Raw genomic sequence first — 19379 nt, 5'->3', positions numbered from 1 at the left:
TTGGAGAATAAAAATTTCTATATTATTAAAACTGAAATACGTTTTAATCTATCTTATTAAAACAGAAGTACACATAAGAATTACCCCTTAAATTTACAATTTATTTACAATCATATGCCACTGATGTATTAAATGAAACCATATTTAAGTATGATTGTATTTTCCTAATTTAAATAATAAATTTAAGTATTTAATGTTTTTTCTTAATTTAAATAATAGATTTATTTAATAAAATCTTAACCAAAATATATTTCCTAATATATTTCGTATTAACATATTAAATTTTATTATTTATTACTAATAAAAATCACACATCATAATCAATTTATATAACATATAAATAAAATATAAAATACTTTTTAATATATTATTAGCGTAATGCTTCCATATATAAGTCCAGTTAGTTATAAATATAAGATTTGTTTATATGATACACTGTAATATAATAGACGATTAAATCACAAAATATAATTATTTTAAAGTAATAAATAAAATTGTTATTTTTTAAAATGTTATATTAAAAATTATGTAATACATTTTAATTTACAAATATATATAGTATAACATTAGTACAAAGAAAAAATTTAAAGTGAAAGAAAATATTTATACGGTCACGGGTCAAGTTCTAGAAATAAACAAAAACATAGCAACAATTATGACCCATTTCTATATTATTTTAATTAAGAAATTTAAAATTTAAATTCAATTTATTTTAATATAAATTATAGTTCCAAATATGATTATATATTTTATGTATTTATAATTTTTTCTCTTTGTTTTTGAGGGATGCTAAGATTTTTGAATTATAAAAAATTATAACCCACTTCAATATTATTTTAATAGGGAATTTAAAATTTATATCAGAATATTTTATTAAAATTTTAATTTTAATTTTTATTATAAGTGCAAAAATTAATTTTCAATCTAAATTTATATTTAAATATTATAAATATATCATTTAATATTAAAAGAAAAATTAAAATATAAAATAAATATCTGCCCGGTCGGGCGGGTCAAGATCTAGTACTGTTTGAAAACATGAATAACTGAAAAAATGAAAACTATTTGGAAACAGGGATATAGCTGATTAATTAATTTCTTTTATTTATATGTTTAGCCATTGCATTTACAATAAATTAATTATTTCCTTTTTGTGTTTCTTTTTATTTACAAATTCTACTACTACATTAAAATCAATTTAAATTAATTAATTACAATAGTTGTTGTTTCTTTGTGGTGAAAATAAAAACACAAACTGGAATATATAGTATATATTATATAAAACAATTTTAAATATAGTATTATCTTATTTAGTTTAGTATATAAAAAATTTCAAAATTTCAATTCTTTTTTAAAAAAATATCATAAAATTAATAATAATTCATAGAAAACTAACGTAAAAATTAAAATTTTAGTATGTTGTTTCATTTTAAAATAAATTAACAAAAAACAACAAATTAATATATGAATAAAACAATTACATCAAATTGCATGAGGTTATAAATATTTTAATATAATATTATGTACAAATAAAATAAATTATTATCAAACATCTATATCATAAAATAATATAATCTACTATATACGTAAATTACAAAACATAAAAAAATATACATATGATTTTTTTATAAAATAGCGATTTATGAATTTACATTGAACACAAGTTAAATCAAATACCAGTGCGGGGGTGCGGATCAAATTCTAGTATAAAATTATAATTATAGATAACATTGTAAAATGAAGAGATAATTCTTGTTTTCTTAAATTGAACAAAAAAAAGAATCTTAATAAAACATCAAACCCATACTAGAATCAAAATCAAACTTCTTCCTCATACACAATGACTGATCTCTTCCCTGAAAACCTTCAATATCAGAATCCAGAAACTTTTAGTTCTTCTTCGTAAAAATTCCCCAAACACCCGTTTTTGGTTTCTCTTTTTCCGCAATATCAGAATCCAGAAACTTTGAATTCTTCTCCCCAACTGTCTTTCCGCTAACACTCGTTTTTGGTTTCTCTTTTTTCGCCATATCAGAACTGGCAATGCCAAGATTATTACGTGAAGCTGAATCCTTAGTTATTGAATCCACCCAAGTAGTATTGGTTTGGTAGTTTTGGAAATTTCAAATAGGTTCTCTGGACTAAATGCATCTCTCGGCGTCTTCGTCTCTAGAATCTTCACTATCTCCGAACTCACCAAGTGTCCTGGACGCAAATATACACAATCTTTGTCAAACTCAAGCCCAAATCTTTCAACAAACAAGCTCCTTATGATTTGAAGCTCCTTAAGCTCTCCGATTCTTGATGCGGCAAATATCAGTCCGGCCATTGCTTCTTTAGTTTCTTCTGGTAATAGATGAATATCGCTAGAGAGAGAAACATAAGTGATTAGGGTTATGGAACCATTCAACTTTTAAAATGGTACCGTGTGTTACAAGTCATATGGAACAAGAACAACTAACCTGTGACGATCTAAAGGAGAAAAATTCTGCAATATGGATGTGCAGAAGTACTCGACCTGATTGTAAGCTGATAACCTTTTCTCATCCTCATAGAATTGCTTCGCCTATGGTTTCAATTTAATTATCATGGAAAATTTAATTGTCAGATTTAATTATCATGGAAAAATTAATTGTCAGATAAGACAACGAGTGATCATCAATATATGGATCAGATAAGAATATTTAAATGGTGACTAAAAGTCAGAGCCGATCCTAAATATAATCAAGTGAAATATTAGTACTGGATTACATACCTTAGGAAGTGCTTCCGGTAAGAGATCGTTATTAAGGAGCTTAGCCATATCGGACCGGGAATGCTTAGCCATACACTCTCTTCGTCCCCGATGAATTTTGACAGAACATTGGAGACTCCGGATATGGCGTTTGCTACAAATAAGACATAAGATTAATCAAATACTTTAATAATAAACAAAGCCCTTTTATCGTTTGACGTAAGTAAACCAGGCTTTACCACTTTGAAGCTTGCCGCCATCTTGAAGAACGAAACCAAACAGCAAAAATGTTACTATAACATCCAGGCTCCGGTTCTTTGTTCTTGGCACACGCCGTTTCCTTCATTCGGTGGGAAGGTTGAAAGGCCATTTTTAAAGAGAAATATAATAATGAGATGTTAACGATCTATTGAAAAGACAATCTATTATATATTACCCTTATAAAGTGGAAATTTAAAACTATTTAGTATTATGATTTATTTATGGTACTAAATCTGGGAAACACACATTTTCTTTTCCAGTATGGAATGTGGATATACTATTGTTTGACCAACAAATAAAAGATATACTTAGATTACAGCAGCGAGAATATTATTGTTTGCGGAAATACTCATATGAGCGCGCGTGGTCACTGGAGTATTTAGAGCATCTTTATCGGTGAATTTCAACGCATCTTAGAATATTATAATAAAAGGAAAAAATTGAAACAGTGATCAGAAGCGTTTTGGCGAGATTATTAGAGTGACGTGACATAATTTCTATATCTTCTGCGTGATAATTATTAAGATACAAGTTCTATATCCTCTCACTTATCCCACTACTAATTATTACTAAACTTCACCTTTTACATTATTTTATTAATTTATCCACTTAAACTATATTCTCCCATTATCACATCTACGCTATATCCTCTCCTACTTATCCCATTAAAAATGCTCTACATGGCTTCCAAGTCTTCGATTATCAAAAAAAGGTAAAAATCCAAATACATTTAACGTGGTTGTTTTAATAAATGATACTTCCTTCGTATCATAAAGTTACATGTTTTAGAAAAAAATATTATTTTATACGTTTTCGATGTATGTTTTATTAACTTACTACAAACTTCAAAAAACTTAATTAAACTTATTAGATTCTCATTGGCTTAAGATTATTGGTTTAAGATTATGGAAAAAAAATCACAAAAAATTATGCATATATAAATAAATTAATATGTTTATATACAAACTTAAAAAAACTTAATTGCACTTATTAGATTTTCACTGGCTTAAGATTATGGAAAGAAATAATCACAGAAAATTATGCATATATAAATAAATTTTAATATATTTTATTAATATGTGTGAAAAATCTAAAATATACTGTTCTAGAAAAAAAATGTTTTAAAAAAGATACATTTTTACCTTTTTAATGTATTATTTAATGAAAATTTGTTAACTTCAAGAAAATTAATTGTGTTTATTGGATTTTTATTGGTTAAAGATTATGAAAAATTGTTATTCACAAAAATCAATGCATTTTTAATGTGATTTCTTAATATATGTGAAAAGTCTAGAATATGTATCTTTAAAAAACAGAGGGAGTATATAACATTTAGAAACAGAAAGATTAGTACATTGATACATCTTCAGTAATAATAGGAACACAAAAGCTTCGCATAAGATTCATCAATCAGCGGCAATTCAATCGTAGTTTGTTAAATTAATGAAAGCAACATTGTGTGCAGTGTGTTCTACCATTGTAAATCTGTAATATCGTTGCGTTGAAATATATCTTTTACTTGACTAAACATAAGACATATATATATATATATATATATATATATATATATATATATATATATATATATATATATATCCCACAAAAAGAACATATCTATTTAAATATTTTGTCAATATACCTATCAGGTAGTAATCCGCATCTAACGCAAAATAAAATATCTAATTAAAAAGAGATAAAATTTGTGAAGATGAAATTCTTACATAAAAATATACAACACTTAAAGTAATATATGCTCCTACATTTTAAAGAAATTCTGGACAGATTAATTTCATGTCATTTTTTTTGTCAACAACTTCATGTCGTTTAGTACATTCATTTACATTTATATACTTGCTTGTGTATGTATATAAACTTACATATTATTATGTGGATTTAAAACCAAAACTATATTTTGACCCGCCCCGAGAGGTGGTATATTTTTTATTTTTTAAAGAAATTTAATTTTATATTTGTATCTGCAATTATTTTTAATTAATATTATTTAATTTAATATAATTTTGTAACTATATTATGTCAAGTTGTATAACTATACACTTGTGCCATATGCATTTTAGAAATTATTTTTAAACTATATTTCCAAAGTTTGCAATATATTATATTTTTTTTGGTAGTCAACTATCATAATTAGTCAAGAATATATTCGTATCCAAATTTTTTATTAGGAATTGACCCAAATATCAAAGTCTCATATTCAGTGTTTTGAAACACAATCCAAATCCGCGGTTAAAACGATAAATCCGATGAACCAAGATAAATCTGGTTTGAGGTTTGTAAAAAATATATATTTAAAAACCCAATAGAACCCGCAAAAATCACTAAAACTCGGTTACGGGTTGAACCACTGATTGAATATATATATTTTATGTTTAAAACATAGTAAATACTTAACTCTAGTTTCCATGTATTTGTTTTCATAGCTAATATATTTTATATACTAAATTAATCTATTTATTAATTTGTTGTTCACCTGCGGTCGATCCAATAACGCAGTGATCCAGAAAATCATCTGGTTCAATATTCAGATCGGCTTTAAAAACATTACTCATACTCTATTAGACATCGCCTATATATTCAAATGATTATTAAACTGTCATATTCACTCATAATAATTGTGTTTAATTTCTAAATTACTAAATATACTAAAATACTATCTATTAACCAGATGATACGAATATTTTTATCCATAAATTTAAAAAATAGTTATTAAAAGTTGGTATTTATTTATTTATTTTATAAACATAATTATTGATACTACAAATGTAAATGATATTAATGGTTATTGAAATATATATATATATATATATACAGAATGGTATTACTCATGGGAAAAACAAAACATCCAATAGATGAATTGCTTATTATTTTTTGGTTAATGTTGATTAATTATGTTATGCACAAATATAATAGTGACAGCATTGTAACTATCTCAAAAAACTAACGAAAAATTTTACGAGGAATTCTGATATAGATTCAGTCAAATATTATTTCCACCCAATAACCTAGCTTGGTTGGAGTGGTACATCTTTGTTTCAAACTTTCATGATCTCTATTTAGAACTTTGCCGCATGCGAGTTTAAAGAAAACATTTTTATAAATCAATTCAAAGAAATATCAAAATAAAAAAAGTTCAATATTTTAGAAGAAATCGATTATGTGTAATACTTCATTCGTTTCACAAGTCATTTAAGATAATAATTTTTATTCAAAAAAATACTTTTCTATACGAATTTGTAACCGATATTTTAATTTTGACTTCGCTTTTTGATGTATTAATTGGAGAGAGAATTTTTGTTGTTGTGTTAATAATAGACATTTAAAAAAAAATTGTGTGAAAACTGAAGGATTAATATTTAAAATTGATACTTCTTCCGCTTCATTATAAGTGTCACGTTGACAATTTTCACAGAAATTAAGAAAATTATAGAATAGACTAATATATCCTTATTTAATGCATGATTAATTAAATGAGAATGATTTAAATAAAAATATATTGGTGATGACAAAAAAATAAAATAAAAATATATTGGTGGTTCAAAAAGTAAAATAGATTTAATGTATAAAGTCATATGCAATTGTAGAATAATACTTATTTTGAAATGGAAGAGTACATCTTTGTTTTAAACTTTCATAATCTCTATTTAGAACTTATCCGCATGAGAGTTTGAAAGCAAATACTTTTATAAATCAATTCAAAGAAATATCAAAAAAAAAATTCAATATGTTTAAAAGATCTCGATTATACGTAATACTTCATTCGTTTCACAATTCATTTTAAGATAATGATTTTTATTAACAAAAAATAAATATTATTTTTCAATACAAATTTTTAAATGATATTTTAATTTTGACTTCGCTTTTTGATGTATTAATTTGAGAGAGAATTTTTGTTTTTTTTTTTTTTTTTTTTGAATGAATGTTAAATTTTATTCATCAAAAAAACCTTTTTACAAACTAATGCATACTTTTTACTTGAGAACAAGAGAAAGAGAAGCAAAACAAATCATAAAAGAAACCAAAACTTTAGAAAAAAAAACCAAAATTTTGTTATTGTGTTAATGATAGACAATTTTTTTTTAATTTGTGTGAAAACTGAAGGATTAATGTTTAAATTAATACTTCTTCTGTTTTATTATAAATGTCATGTTGACAATTTTCAAGGAAGTTAAGAAAATTATATAATAAATTAATATATTTATATTTAATGAATGATTAATTAAATGAGAATGATTTAAATAAAAAAGTATATTGGTTGTTCAAAAAGATAATAAAAATAAACTTAATGTATAAATTTATATGAAAATATAAAATGACACTTATTTTGAAATAAAATAAAAAATAAACTGATACTCATGAGTATAAAATAGAGAGATTAACTGATAAGTAAATCAAGACCATCATTATGCGTGCATGACTATATAATTGCAATCAGGAAGTACTATTGACCATCTATCTTTGTTGGGTTATTGTCCAAGTTATTTCTGAACACTCCCAGCTAATGCAGTGAACAGCAGGTTGTTGTGTTGGTTTAGTAAATTAACAACATTTAGTCATTTACTGTACAAATCGGATATTCAGGTTTATTGTTGTATTCATTATCCCATTCGTTTTTCCGAATAGTTAAATATCCGATTCGATCCGTCACCATTCAGATATTCGGCATCCCATATATCCATAAAATTTTAGATTTTTGATTGGATATCTGATTTGATCCATAAAAATAAATCAAAGAAAAATTAAATTAAAAATAAAAATAAAATAAAAAATACAAATTAATATAAAATAATAATTTTTTATTGCAAAAATAAAATTTTATTTACTTTTATAAATTTAGTAAATAAAAATACTAAAAAACTTATATTATATAACTTATATATATATAAATCTTCAAATATATGTATGCATATAACTGATCAGATCGGATATATGTTCTAAGATATTGGTATTTGTCGGATATTGCATTTTAGCATTTATTTTTTTGAAACTTCATAAATCTGTCCAAACAAAGAAATTTATTGAAAAATATTAAGAATTTTTCGATTCGAATTTTTGCTTCATACAATTAAGGATATTAGAATTTTTCGATTCGAATCGAACGAAAACCGAATCGAATCAAAATTTACTGATATTTTGTCCACTCTATCAACCTTTAGCTACCTTGAAGGGAAAAAAGATCAAAATAATCAGGAAGCTGCATGCCCATATATTTGAACTTTAAAAGAATCGAGAAGCGTTGGTGGCCTAGTGGTTACCAGCGAATCTTCTCACACATGCCTGTCCGAGGTCGCCAGTTCGATTCTCGGAGACAGCAGGGTGGTACTATGCCTCTCCAAATAAATCCTTCTTCATACGAGTAGGGGCAAGCGGTGTATACCAACCGTAGGTCCAAGCCGGAGGGGTTTCCCCATACGAGTAGGGGCAAGCGGAATATACATTAATCCGTAGGTCCAAGCCGGAGGGGAGGGATTTCCTGGATTTGGGGCCGCGCAAGCGGTGGGGCTAGTCACTATAAAAAGTTAACCCTAAACAGTTTTACAGCAGGTTGTTGTGTTGGTTTAGTAAATTAACAACATTTAGTCATTTACTGTACAAATCGGATATTCAGGTTTATTGTTGTATTCATTATCCCATTCGTTAACCGGAGCTCCTAGCTCAGTTGGTAAAGGGTTCACAGCTGTGAGTTCCGCCACCTGGGTTCGAATCCCGGCCACTGGGGAATTAACATTTCGGCATCGCCAGGGACAGAGGACCGACATGTGGCAACACGTGACTAGTCTGGACCACTTCGGTGGGGCCAGGATACCTCTGTATAATTCAAAAAAAAAAAAAAAAAAGAACTTTAAAAGAATCAAAATAGGGTAGGGAAGGGGTATCTACTACTAAATGTACTCTTTGTTAGCCTTTTACTTGCCCATATCTTGTTTAGCTTTAGGCCCATCGTATAACATCGAAACGCTGTCGTTTTGACTCGCCAAAACAAGCTCAAGCAGCTTGTCCCGTAGGTTTGACTTCTGTCCTAAAACCCTAAACAGAATTTAGCTGCTGTTTTACGCAAAAAACAAAAAACAAAAAACAAAACAAAAAAAACAAAATGGGGAAGAAAAGAAAGCACAGCGAGACAGAAGCGGCGGCGCCGGCGAAGAAGGACGACTCTGCTCCGGAGAGACCTAAAAGGACTCTGTCGGGTTGGAAAGACAAGAACGAAGATGCTGAGGAACCTAAAGCAGCGTCTGCGTCAGGGTTCAGGAACAAAGAGAAGGTTCTCGTTACTTGCTCCCGACGGATCAGTTTCAGATATCGGCACCTGATGTTGAACATTGTGTCGCTTCTCCCTCACTGTAAGAAGGATAGTAAGGTTGAAGCTAAGAGCAGTAAAGGCGCCACTCTTAATGAGCTTGTTGAGCTTAAGGGCTCTTATTCGTGCTTGTTCTTTGAGGTAAAGTTTCAATCTTTATCACTTCTATGGGCTTAGTAAACTGTAAAGTCAATATCTTTTTGTTGTTGGGTTCAGTGTAGGAAGCATAAAGATCTTTTACATGTGGATGGTTAAGTCTCCTAGTGGTCCCTCTGTTAAGTTCTTGGTTAATGCTGGTAACTTCTCCATCCCCTCCTCGTACATTTGTTACAAGACGAGATTGGTTTTAGCTTTATATCTGACTTTGTGTTTCGTTGATTCTGTGTGTATGGGTGAAGTTCACACAATGGAGGAGCTGAAACTCACTGGAAACCATCTGAAAGGGTCACGCCCTCTCTTGACCTTCTCTTCCAATTTTGATAAAGATGTACACTGGAAGCTTTTGAAAGAGATGTTAACACAGGTCAGGTCATTCCCTTATACCGTTGGACTTTCTGTTTCTAAATTCATTTTGTTTCCCATCTCTTGCAGGTTTTTGGAATCCCCAAGGAACATAGAAAGTCTAAACCGTACCATGACCATGTGTTTGCTTTCTCAATTGTTGATGACCATATATGGTTCCGTAATTACCAGGTTGGTTAACCATTCGTTATTAGCATCTCAGAGATCATTTCCTTTTTTTGATTTTTACCTTGAGTTAGCTAGTGAAGGTCTGTTTTTTTTATTGTCACATTGTAGATATCGGTACCTCATAACGAGGCAGACAAGGTTGCAAGAGGTGGTCTTGATAAAATGACTCTTGTAGAGGTATGACTATGTAACCTATAACTAACAAGAACACTCATGATTTTGATTAATTGTTTTTGATTGAAATATAATTTTGTTGACAGGTTGGTCCAAGGTTCTGTTTAAATCCGATTAAGATCTTTGGAGGAAGCTTTGGAGGTCCAACTCTTTACGAGAACCCATTCTACGTATCTCCAAACCAGGTACTATAGGCTTCTCTCGCCACATTTTAATCACATGAAAGTCAATACTCATTTCTTTTGTACTGTCAGATCCGAGCATTGGAGAAAAGGAATAAAGCTGGGAAGTTTGCAAAGAAAATAAAAGCAAAAACGAGAAGAAAGATGCATGAACTCTCCAACCCATTGGAGCCTGACGAGTTTGCAGACATGTGGAAGGATGAATGAATGATAAAAGTTCGATCAAGTTCACATTTTTGTCTCTAGTTTTTCATCTCTCCCTCTTATGCATCAAAATTGTGTACTGTTTTATTTGCAATATAAAGTGCTTTTGCTTCTTCATTGATGTAACACTAAAGATGCTATTTACACAAAGGAAGTAGGTAAAAATAAAATGCAACAAAGACAAAAGAACCAACTCAACAACTGAATCAACAAAGAAGAAGACATTTAACGTGAATTAGCGAGAGCCCAGTTAGCTTCACTTCCTCTCCTAGGGATGGCATTGACCTTACTACAAGCATCCACTTTGAAGTTAGCTCCACATATCACACCTTCACTGTCAATCCTCTGCATCGCCTTCATCTTGTTCTTCGGATGCTCAAAGCTCTTAAGCCCCGTCTCACTGTGAAACATACACCCTACAACAAAAATTACACAAACATCAAACACTTCACATCTCACCTCTCTCACTCTCTCTCAAATGTTGTTTCTTGTGTCTTTTGCACTTACCAGTAGGGAAAGGAGCAAATGACTTCGCACATCCTTGCTTTATGATCTTCACATCATCAGACATCACAACAGATCCGTCGTCCCCGGAGATTCCCCAGTAAAGACTCTCTCCTCCATCAGAGCTCAAAGCTGAGAAAACAGAGGAGGTTTGAGTATCGTAGACGACAAAGGCGTAGCTTCCTTCTAAACCTCTGAGGACTTGATCTGCTGGGTAAGGACCACGGTCACGGAGTGTTCGGTATGCTTCGATCACAAACATGGCCTCGCTCGTGTTCTTCCCCGTGAGTCCGTACTGGCGGTTCAACGTGCAGAGATTGCTTAACCTCCCAAGAAACATACAGTAGACTCCGTCTATCCCACAGAACAACCTGAAACACAGATTGTAAGAATGTGTTTACATTTTTTTTTGTTACATTAATAATTTCTGTTATATATTTTGAATAACAACATACATTATTCTTTTCAGCAATTTATTCATTCTAAAAAACTTTGGTTAGGAAAATGTATTCCTTAAAAACATAAATGCATTTTAATAATTTTTTAATCTGTTTTAGAAATGTAAAATGATATTTTTTTTCTTCTTGAAACAGAGTGAGTATATATATACCTCTGGCGAAGAGAATTGTTGGGGCGGGAGTAAGCTAAGACGGCGGAGGCGCCGAAGTTCATGGAGAAAGCTGTGTCCTTGTGGAGGGAGAGGAAGTCGGAGAGAGTTTCTCCGGGAAGTTTTGGGGTTTTGCCGGAGAAGTGAGACGCCGGGCTGTTGAGCTCCTCTGGTGGGCAGGCCCGGCTCTAACCCATGGCAACATGGGCAATTGCCATGGGTCCATGGGTCTAAATTTTTTTAATATTAATTTTACTTATTAAAAAGGTCTATTTTATTTGTTAAATTATCAATTAGTTGGTAAAATTATAATTAAAAGGTCCATGATTAACTAAACCTAACTGAAATACAATAAAAACAAAAAAAATTACCTTTCACTTTTCTCATTTTCCATTAACAAAACCTAATTTACACACAGAAACTTATTTTCCAAAAAAAAATTTGAATACCACAATTTTTTTGTTTTAATTTACAGAAGTACAATAAATAAAAGTTGATTTTTTTTTATAAAAGGGTCTTTATTTAATATTTTGCCTAAGGCAAGAAAAAAATTTAAGACGGCACTGCTGGTGGGTGAACAAACGCTTTCTGAAATATTGCCAACATTTTGATCAAAGTTTGAATCTTTTGTTGTTGGTTTGTTGTTGTAATGAGGAGAATGTGTTTGATGTAAGAAAGTATTTATATGGGGTAATTCCACGTGATGCTGACTTGGATTTTAGTTTTGGATAAGATCATTTCTGATTCTCTGACCTGTCCGACGTGTTCTTATCCGTCTTAATTTATTCTATAATCATCTGTCTTTTCCAAAATCTAGTAAATAATTAACTTGTAAATCCAACAACTTATTTAGATGTGATCTATCTTTGTAATGATATGATCTCTTACCACGTTAGAGAAGTACCAATAGTATATATGATTATATATGATCTCTGTCAATTGCATCTTTTGATATTTGTGTCAAATCTTGAGGTTATGAATCTTATGATATTAAAATATATTGTTATTGGCAGAGCATTATTTTCAAGTTTTTTTAACCATCCCTGTTCATCTCATATTCCTTTTTAAGCAAACTGCAAAACAGTATGTTTCTATCGAAAACGTCACTAGTTGATATTTGATACAAACCGGCACTATGCTAAGACTATTATTTCTCTTTGAGATTTGCGCTCTAACCAATTCAAACTGGAAGTATCGTCGATACACCAAACCGGAAAATCTTTGATACAGACACAAACATATAAAAGAATACACATAACCAACATACTTTTTTGCCGTGACTGTTCCTTGTTCTGTTTTCTTCTCTACATAGAGGAAACTTATTGTGCTCTATGCTTCTCAGATCGGAAATTCCGTAGATGCGGTATGTGGTTGTAGTGTAGTATAGATCTGACACTACATCTTGAAGATGGTTTGCTTTGTTAGTTGGATGTTTGATATGTTGTTTGCTTGGAAAATCGTTCAAGTCAAAAGACTGATTATTGCTCTCTCTCTCTAAGAGAGCTTATATAGTGGATACCTTGCTTCATTCATGTTAACCTTTGGACTATGTTACGCTACTTAACAGTGAATTGTCTAGTTACTACTGGTAATTGCTATAAATGTCAACATATAAATTAATTTATTTTTCTGACAGCAAATCTTCACATAAATTGGCTTCTATTGCATCTTGAAAAATGTTTTGTAGCATTTTCCTTTTTTTGGGATCTTTTCCTTGCATAACATGTCTCTTATGTTTTGACAGACGTCATACAAACAACCACTCCAGTGTCTCCTGAGAAATTATCCAAAGAAAAAAGTAAACCAAACTGCTTTCCCAAAATGGTATATGTACAAAGGATGTACTTTCCAATCACTTACTTATGGGCCATCGGTCAAAATTTATGTCCTAAGGCAAATCATAGAAACTCCAAGATAATTATTGTTTATGCAGGGAAGACTACATTTCTAAATCACCCTTGATATAGAAGCGACTCCTACACCTTTGCTACACCTAATGTTATATGATCAACCATGGCTAACTCTTTTGGTGGGAAGCATATAATGAGTACCACTGGGCCTGAACACGATTTTGCATGTTTGTATCACCACAACAACATAGTTTATAATTTACAATTTACAGTAGAAACCCTTCTCAAACTCGAGGCCTTTTATGTTTAGTTAGAAAATGAGATATTCTGTTTTTCTCTCCTTTGAACATCAAAGTAGCGAGAACTTCACCAAACAAGACAATTTTTTTAAAAAAAATCTACTGTTAGTTTGATTTCAACTTGATATATATATATTTGGAAAGTTAACAAACTATTTAAATATATATATCGAATAAATAGAGAAAATAAAATAAATACAAAATTAATAGAAATTAGATTAAAAAGAAAATCATAAAGAAAAAGTAAATAAGAGTGAGTCAATCCCGTTTGGTTAGTTTTCAAATTCGCGATGACTCCTCCCTCTACTCTCGGTAGTACGCACTCTTCTTAAGTGGATTGAATCCTTAATTGTGTTAAATCAGATAGGAAAAATTATACATTTAGCTGGAATTCTAAGTTAATTTAGGGTGGGGGTTCTCTATGCAATTTAAAAAGTTGATAGTTTTCGGTAATTTGTCTCGAGTTCTAAATATTAAATATCTTTATATTAAAAGTTATTATATTAATCAAACAAAAAAATTGTCTCGAGTTCTAAATATTAAATGTATCAATTATAAATAGTTGAGTAATTTGACTAATTTCCCATCTCATAAGTAATAACTAATACAAAAAAAATATTCAAACTAAGGTGGGACTGAGAGAAGGGGCTACACACTTCCAAAATTAATTCAAAAGCCACGACCGTCAAATTTTCCAATTTCCAGTTTTCCAATTTTCCGGGGTCTCCCTGATCAGTGATCTCAATGCCTCAAAAATTCACACCGTAAGTATCTGCCATCCACCGAACCGGAAATATCTTTGATACAGTCCCACATGACTCAAATTAAAGAAAAATTTCAAACAGATACAGAATCATATAAAATACACTAACCAGTTAATCCAATCTCAAATCCGGTTCATACAAACATGTTTGATTATTTAATTAACAAAGTCTGTTACGAGAACGGCCATAATGAAGAAAGATCTCAGTAGGTTCTAAGCAGGTACGTAGTGAGTCATGACCAAGCTGAGCTCTTTCGTTATCCCCAAACCCGAAAATGCGACCACCTTCAGTAACCACAATGGTATGGTACAAACCGGTGCTAACTTGAGAGACACGGTGTTGTTTCAGACTCTCCAACACTCTCGGCCTGAGAACTTTGTCTGAAACTCCTCTGTCCGGGAACCCTAGGCTTCCAAACCCCATCCACCCAAACCCATATAACACTCCACCTTCCACTAATACAAACGTCTTCCTCTTTCTTGCACACACCTACAAGCCAAAGCAGACTCATGGTAAGGACATTTGTAAACCGGTTTAAACCGATCCAAATTAAATCAAAACCGTACTAAAGTAACCCAAAATAACATAATCTAAACCCGTATTGGGCCCTGCTAAACCGGATTGGGCCCTCTTAAAACAATCTTTTTCAAACATAGAACATAGTAGGAAGAGTGTGTGACCTGGAAAACAAGACTCATGGTAAGGACATTTCTAAACCGGTTAAACCGATCCAAATTAAATCAAAACCGCACTAAAGTAACCGAAATAGCAGAATCTAAAACCGGATTCGGCTCTCCTAAACCGGATTGGGCCCTCTTAAAACAATCTTTTTCAAACATTTAGAAGGAAACATAGTAGGAAGAATGTCTGACCTGGACAGCAAGGCAGTTGTTGAGACTAACCAAAACCTGAGGAGTGATCTTGTCGTTTTCATCTCCATGGCCTAGAGCACCACAGTAACCTTTACCCCATGTGTATACCTAAACACGTTTTAAAAAGAGCAATCAAAACAAAAGACTCTTCTGGTTTCCTCAAAAACAAGATTTCTTCTAACAAAAGCAATCAAAACAAAAGACTCTTCTGGTTTCCTCAAAAACAAGATTTCTTCTAACAAAAGGAACTTACACGACCATTCGAATCAAGTGCCACGGCGTGTTCATCCCCTGCAGAGACACGGAGTACATGAACACCTTTTCTCTTAAAACCCTGGATCACACGCGGCTGGTGCTCGTCCTGCTGCTCTCCATGACCAAGACAGAAGCTAGAACCAGAGCCAAACGAGTAAACCGAGCCATCCTGCGTCACAGCTAGAACATAGCTCGGTCCCGTCGCAATCTGCACCACAGGGCCAACGCTTTGATCAAAAAACTCAACTTCTTTGGGTACTGGACTGTCCAATGTATCTCCATGACCGAGCTGTCCGTGCGTGTTCGATCCACATGTAAACACACGCCCTTCCCTCGATAGAAACACAGTGAAGTGCAGCCCAGCAGCCACCTGCTTACAAGGAGTTCCCTTCAAAGCCTCAACAAGCTTAGGCCTAAATATTGGACGGCTAACATCTAAGTGACCACAGCAATGCGATGAGTTATCCCCACATGTCAGAACCTCTCCAGATTGCAATATAAAAGCAGAATGGTTCTGTGTGGCTGAGACGTGAGCAACTTTAGCAGAGAAAGGGAACTCTATAGGCGTAAACGCTACGCACTGAGTAGTTTCTGGACCATGAGCGAGAACACCAGACAAACTCGAACCGCAAGAGTAAACCTCTGAGTTGTTGATCAGCAACGTGTGATACCTTCCCGTTGTAACTTGCATCTGCAATAAAAAGAATGAAAAGAAAAAATGCATTTGAGAGTCTTGTAAATAAACTCAAATGTTTCGAAGATTGAAAAACCATTACATTGCCTGAAGAGGTTTGAACCGTGTCTGAAGACTGCTCAACGGACTGCAAGAACCTCAAGAGCCGCTTCCAGTTCCCCTCGCAGTTAGCAAAGAGCTCTTTCTGCGTAGTCAAACCCATTCCCGCGTAGACGGGGTGCACAGAGCAGAGCTGAGACGCGGCGTAATCAGCTAGCGATTGGAATTTCAGAGGGTACAACGATCCAGAGCTTCCTCCAAACACCTTAGAGGTCAGTTCTAGGCTGAGTAGATCAGCCGCGTTAAGCCGGCCGGAGGTTAACACCTCCAAGATCAAATGTGAAGGGAGATCCTCTAACGAGACCAACCACTTCCTCTCAGCCAACATTTTATAAGAAACAGAGTTTCCAAAACAGAGAAACACTAAGCAAACCAAAAAAATAAAAGGAAGAAACTTTAGATCGAATATACAAAGGAAATGGAGAGGAGCAGAAGAAGGAGAAGAAGTAATAATGTGAATGGGTGACAGCTAACCTGGAAAGCAAAAGCTCTTGACTTTATCTCGGTGCCGAAACTTGCCACTAAATGTTAACCAAAAGTCTAATAAGAGCTTCCTTTTTATAACAAAATGGTGAGAAGACGTGTGAAGAGGAATATAAAAAAAAAAAAATCTTGCTTCTTAAGCTTTCTTCTTTTGTGGCGATTCCTTCTTCCTCTCTGTCATAGAGCGAGTTCGCAGAATATTTTAAGAGGCTTGGTCGTTGTCGTGACACTTTTTTGTCTATTAAACATTATTTTAATTTTTCTTCTTCCATTTCTGTGTTTATAATTAGTAACTTGTTCAACTGAATAATAGATGTTTGGTTTCACAAATTTTGCCACTATTTTTGTTTTTTTTTGTCTTAAATTAGTTAATGATGAAACTATAAACTCCAAAAGATTATGTTTATTAAATTATTATTAATTTAAATTTATTGAAAATATTAATCATAGTAAATAATGCTTTTGTAATTTTCTAAAATTTAATGTGTAAAAAACTAACAAAATTTATCAAACTAACTTAAATCTCATAGCTCTTCTAAAACTATATTTGATTATCAAACTATTTGACATTAAAATTTAAAATTTTAATATTTCTAATTATTATTCAAAAATTTTAACATTGTAAACAAAATATATATTTCTTTGTATAATATTACCTAAGTATTCTTTAATTGTATTATATTTAATTTTAACTATTTTTAATAATCTTATGCTCAGTTCATCCATCTATTAAATCCACCACACACTATAATACAAGCTTGGGGCCTATTAAAAACTCATTATCAAAGATACATCCATGAAAATGCAAAATACAGCTTCTTTACATGATAATACTATTTCTTCTCCACATTTCACTTATTCAGAACTTTATTTGGGAAAAGTTGGATTATTCAACTTAACGTGAAGCTTTTACCAAACCAAAATATACTTTAATCTCATCCTCAGTGATCTTATTAGACTTTGTATTTTCCATGGACACAAAGTCTAGTTGTGCATCTCGTTTGACATGGGTGCAAGAGCTTCAGTCATGGTTCCTTTATCTGACATGTGTTTGTCTTGTCCTGCAACGAAAGGAGGACAATGTGGACACTCTGGTGGCTGGTATATAGGTGGATGGTAGTATGGCACGCTTGGGGTGCACCCACCGGTTTGGCATCCACCAGTACCATAACCAGGAACCGTCACTCCTGGAATCACAAAACCGGGAATATGGGTGCCTGGTACTGTTATGGGAGGGATTGTTGTGCCTGGTACATTTATGGGAGGGACAACTACACCACCAGTAGAGCCACTTCCTCCTATACCGATACCAATCCCTTCACCTGAACCACTACCTCGTCCAATGCCTTCACCGTATCCGCTACCTGGAGCTCCTGTGACAGGACCGCAGTTAGGTTGGCCATACCCTGATCCTCTTCCTTCTCCAATGCCAACACCTGAACCACCACCAGAGCCAATCCCTTCTCCAAAGCCACTACCACCACTAGAGCCAATCCCTTCTCCAAAGCCACTACCTCCACTAGAGCCTATCCCTTCTCCAAAGCCGCTTCCTCCACTAGAGCCTATCCCTTCTCCAAAGCCACTGCCTCCACTAGAGCCTATCCCTTCTCCGAAGCCACTGCCTCCACTGCCATAACCAATGCCATAGCCATATCCATAGGCTTAACTGCGTGATCAGGCTTCTTTATGTCATCAATCTTCTCTTTGTCACCATCATTAAGCTTCTCTTTGTAACCAGGCTTTACTTTATGATCAGGCTTCTCTATGCCATCAATCTTCTCTTTGTCACCATCATTAAGCTTCTCTTTGTAACCAGGCTTTACTTTATGATCAGGGTTCTCTATATCATCAATCTTCTCTTTGTCACCATCATTAAGCTTCTCTTTGTAACCAGGCTTTACTTTATGATCAGGCTTCTCTATGCCATCAATCTTCTCTTTGTCACCGTCATTAAGCTTCTCTTTGTAACCAGGCTTTACTTTATGATCAGGCTTCTCTATATCATCAATCTTCTCTTTGTCACCATCATTAAGCTTCTCTCTGTAATCAGGCATTATTTTATGGCTAGGCTTGACTTTGTGGTCAGGTTCTACATTGAACAAGCCATGATCTTGCTTGCTCAAACTAAACTTTCCAGGCTTCACTACATGGTCAAGATCCTTAAGAATCCTTCGTGCGAAAGTTGTTGAACTGAAGAAGCATAGTAAGAGTACGAATCCAAAGCATTTGCCTTGGTGTCCCTTTCCCATTTGTTTTCTAGAAAATAATTTGATCTTGCTGTACATTCCCGAGTAAAGAACCACCTCATGGTTTTATAGTATATGAGACCTTTTTACTTTTAAAAGAAAAACACATCCTCATAAACGCAAAATGCATCTGCTGAAAATACGCATG

General features: G+C 32.6%; 3 protein-coding genes and 2 pseudogenes across 3 annotated transcripts; 1 reads left to right on the top strand and 4 right to left on the bottom strand.

Moving 5' to 3' along the window:
* Positions 1–1889: 1889 nt before the first annotated feature.
* LOC108807647 (uncharacterized) lies at positions 1890–3102 on the bottom strand (annotated as a pseudogene).
* Positions 3103–9059: 5957 nt separating this feature from the next.
* Positions 9060–10627, top strand: LOC108811665 (ribosome biogenesis protein BRX1 homolog 1-like; annotated as a pseudogene).
* A 13-nt stretch (positions 10628–10640) lies between these two features.
* Positions 10641–12342, bottom strand: LOC108811664 (stem-specific protein TSJT1). Its single transcript, XM_056988013.1, has 4 exons — positions 12234–12342; positions 11673–11836; positions 11066–11433; positions 10641–10974 (listed from the first exon to the last, which is right to left on the bottom strand). The coding sequence occupies exons 1-4, from the start codon at positions 12273–12275 to the stop codon at positions 10784–10786; spliced, it is 765 nt and encodes a 254-aa protein (XP_056843993.1). The 5' UTR covers positions 12276–12342; the 3' UTR covers positions 10641–10783.
* Positions 12343–14647: 2305 nt separating this feature from the next.
* On the bottom strand, positions 14648–17113 carry LOC108811915 (ultraviolet-B receptor UVR8). Its single transcript, XM_018584029.2, has 5 exons — positions 16977–17113; positions 16486–16865; positions 15708–16400; positions 15455–15562; positions 14648–15071 (listed from the first exon to the last, which is right to left on the bottom strand). The coding sequence occupies exons 2-5, from the start codon at positions 16828–16830 to the stop codon at positions 14742–14744; spliced, it is 1476 nt and encodes a 491-aa protein (XP_018439531.1). The 5' UTR covers positions 16831–16865; positions 16977–17113; the 3' UTR covers positions 14648–14741.
* A 639-nt stretch (positions 17114–17752) lies between these two features.
* LOC108812297 (uncharacterized) lies at positions 17753–19282 on the bottom strand. The gene is given in 2 exon segments (XM_018584524.2): positions 17753–18643; positions 18646–19282. Coding segments are annotated over 2 exon segments (1299 nt in total). The 5' UTR covers positions 19271–19282; the 3' UTR covers positions 17753–17969.
* Positions 19283–19379: the final 97 nt, after the last annotated feature.

This window comes from Raphanus sativus, chromosome 6 (assembly GCF_000801105.2).
Source record: "Raphanus sativus cultivar WK10039 chromosome 6, ASM80110v3, whole genome shotgun sequence".
In the NCBI taxonomy this organism is placed as follows: Eukaryota; Viridiplantae; Streptophyta; class Magnoliopsida; order Brassicales; family Brassicaceae; genus Raphanus; species Raphanus sativus.
Note: the sequence above shows the minus strand (reverse complement) of the source record. Positions and strands in the feature narration are given on the sequence as shown.